Source organism: Jatropha curcas, chromosome 1 (assembly GCF_041381405.1).
Source record: "Jatropha curcas cultivar XTBG-Jc1 chromosome 1, XTBG_Jcur_1.0, whole genome shotgun sequence".
Lineage (NCBI taxonomy): Eukaryota > Viridiplantae > Streptophyta > Magnoliopsida > Malpighiales > Euphorbiaceae > Jatropha > Jatropha curcas.
Genome location: NC_143151.1, coordinates 25,502,892 through 25,505,697, shown reverse-complemented (window position 1 = coordinate 25,505,697; position 2,806 = coordinate 25,502,892). Strand labels below are relative to the sequence as shown.

Genomic DNA, 2,806 nt, shown 5'->3' with positions numbered 1-2,806 from the left:
TCATTTTTATACGAAAATAATTTTACATTTTCAAGAAAATAAAACATTTTCGGACATCGAAAAACTTGATGTATTTATATTTTTTAATTTATTAATTATCATAGTCGTTACCACCAGCCACCGCCATTTACTACCAACCAAGCAGCTCCACCGACAACTTTCATAATATATATATTTTACATTCTTCTTGTATTTATCAATAAAATTTATAAACTATAAAATTTCTATTATATTAATATTTTTTATGATCTTAACGTAAAATTTTAATATTTTTAATTAATTCTCGATATTGCAATCAATCATCAAAAGATAAGCGGAGCAGTAAAGCATAAATTCTCATTTTATTTAATTTTGATCTGCATTAACTTAAATTTACAAGTTAACCAATTCTTTGGTTTATAAAATTCTTAAAAGCATCCAAAGAACCCAATGAAGTTGATGGAAAGCCATCTTTAAATTTAGAGCAAATAATAGCAGCTCTTCCTTTCATTTCTTCATCTCCCATTAGCCTTTCTATCCCCTTCGTAAGATTGTCCTTTGTAATCCAATCCACATCACTAACAATATAACCTATCTTCATATGATTCACCACTAGTTTTGCATTCTCAACTTGGTCATCTAGAATAGGCCAAGCCAGAAAAGGAACACCTCTCACAATTGCTTCCATTGTAGAATTCCATCCACAGTGTGACAAAAATCCACCCGTTGATGGGTGACTCAATATCAACAACTGTGGTGCCCAACCACTTATTATCAATCCTCTTTCCCCAACTTTTTCTTGAAAACCCGAAGGAAATTCGACATCTGAACCAGAAAGTTGACGTGGCGGACCTAGTCTACCTGGACCCGGTTGGATTACCCATATGAATGGTCCAGTCCATTCTTCTAATGCATTAGCTAAATGAGGATATTCATCCATTTCTGGACCTAATTCTGTACCAAATGATATGTATAACACTGATTTTTTTGGCTTTGAGTCTAACCAACTTATTACCTCATCTTCAGTGACATTAGATTTTCGGTTCGGCCTAATCTCACCATCTCGAACGAGAGAACCAGCCGATTTCCAATATAACTCGGGCAAAAGTGGGCCGACTCCCCAAACCGGTTTTCCCACTTCATTTGCAAGGTAACGAATGAGAGGGCGTTCAAGATCATCACAAGTGTTTATCATCAACGCTATCGACTCCTCCACGTCATCTACCCATTGTGGTCTTCCTAGAGGATTTGGTGGGCCTATTTTTCTCGGCCCACCTGGGCTCGATGAATTTCCGCCGCCGCCGCCGTTAGGCCCACCAGGACGTCGTTTGAGATCTGATTCTGTAAGAGCCATACGCTCCAGTAATCCTGGCAGTAGACGGAAATCGCCGCCGTATTTCCAGGTGGCGAGCTCCACGGCAACAGAGCATGCAGAAGAAGTGAAAAATCCGATGGTAGGCACTTTGAATTTTCCGAAAATTTCGACAGTCCACTCCATTACTATAGCGACATCAACTACGGCACAAACGGGTAGATCTGTATGAGTTCGGGTTGATAGGAGAGATTCAAGTGCTGAAACCAGTCGGGTTTTATCCTCTTTCAGTCGAAGAAATGGGGGTAGTGAAGAAGGAGGTGGAGATTGTATTTGGGCAACTTCAATTAAAGGGTACTGGATAAAAGAGACGGGAATGGAGGAGTAAAGATTAGAGAAAATTAAAAGGGTGGTTTTGAAATTAAGAGACGCTAAGTGCTTACATAGCTCTATACAAGGAAGTAGGTGGCCCTGACCAAAGGCTGGAACAACAAAAATGTCGCTTGACATTGCTAGGTAGTTGGAAGCCAAAGACGAAGGCGATGGAATATGCATACGAAAAGGTTAGTATTTAATAGACCCAATCCAATCACTGAACGAACATGAGCCTCAAGCAAACACAAAGAAGCTGCCGCCCTAGCCCTAAAACTCAAACACAACAAACACCGCATTTTCTATTTCTACTAAACCCATATACCATATCCATTTTACTTAATCCAAACCCATATAACAAACCCAACTAACCATTAACCCATATAACAAATCCATTTTATAGGTGTAATTTTGTAACACGAGGTAATATTCAATATGGTAGGTCCTAGAATAGGAATATAATACACATTTTTAAATATAAATAGAATCCAATGTACAGATTTCACAACAGAAGAAATATACAAAATTTTCATCTATTTTTGCTTTTCTGTTCAATCACCCAAAGAGAAAAGCGAGTGTTTGAAAGTGTGGTGGAAAACGAAAGTTAGTTTGTTGGTTTGTCCACTTGTGTTCATTTTAGAAAGATGGTCCGGTCCCTCACCTTGCTAAAGTTTATTTATTTATGTCTGAGTGACAGTTCCTGACTTTTAGTTTCCGACCAAATCCTTTGAAGATACACTTATCACTAAATGGTTTTTATTTTTTTTATTTTTTTTTTTTTTTTTTTTTTTTTTTTTTTAAAATGGAAACGTTTATTTATATCTCAAATAAGGAGAGCCAGTACAATCAGAAATAATGAGAGCTCTAGTAGTTCGAGGCAAAGAGTCAAAAGAGAAAAAACTTAAGGAGTTGTGAGTAATTCTGCTCTGAGTAGCAAGAGAGTGAGCGACCTGATTTCCCTCTCTGTATATATGTGTGATGAAAGACTTTGAGGATAAAAGGAAAGATTGGATAAAGTGAATCTTGTGGTCTGACAAAATATTATGAAATTGTTGTAACATTTGAACCAGTTGCAAGGAATCCACTTCTATTTGAAAAGGGGCCGGAATTCTTTGAGTACACCATTTGATACTTTCATGAAGA

The 2,806-nt window shown here is 37.1% G+C and overlaps 1 protein-coding gene across 1 annotated transcript; it reads right to left on the bottom strand.

Annotated features, from left to right (window-relative positions):
- Positions 1 to 322: 322 nt before the first annotated feature.
- LOC105638499 (scopoletin glucosyltransferase) lies at positions 323 to 2,016 on the bottom strand. The gene has a single exon (XM_012222308.4). It carries the CDS (start codon positions 1,844 to 1,846, stop codon positions 380 to 382), a length of 1,467 nt encoding a protein of 488 aa, XP_012077698.3. The 5' UTR covers positions 1,847 to 2,016; the 3' UTR covers positions 323 to 379.
- Between the last annotated feature and the right edge of the window lie 790 nt (positions 2,017 to 2,806).

What these genes read in the sequence shown, in the direction of transcription:
- LOC105638499 (XM_012222308.4), bottom strand. Translation starts at nt 1,846, where the DNA reads ATGCATATTCCATCGCCTTCGTCTTTGGCTTCCAACTACCTAGCAATG.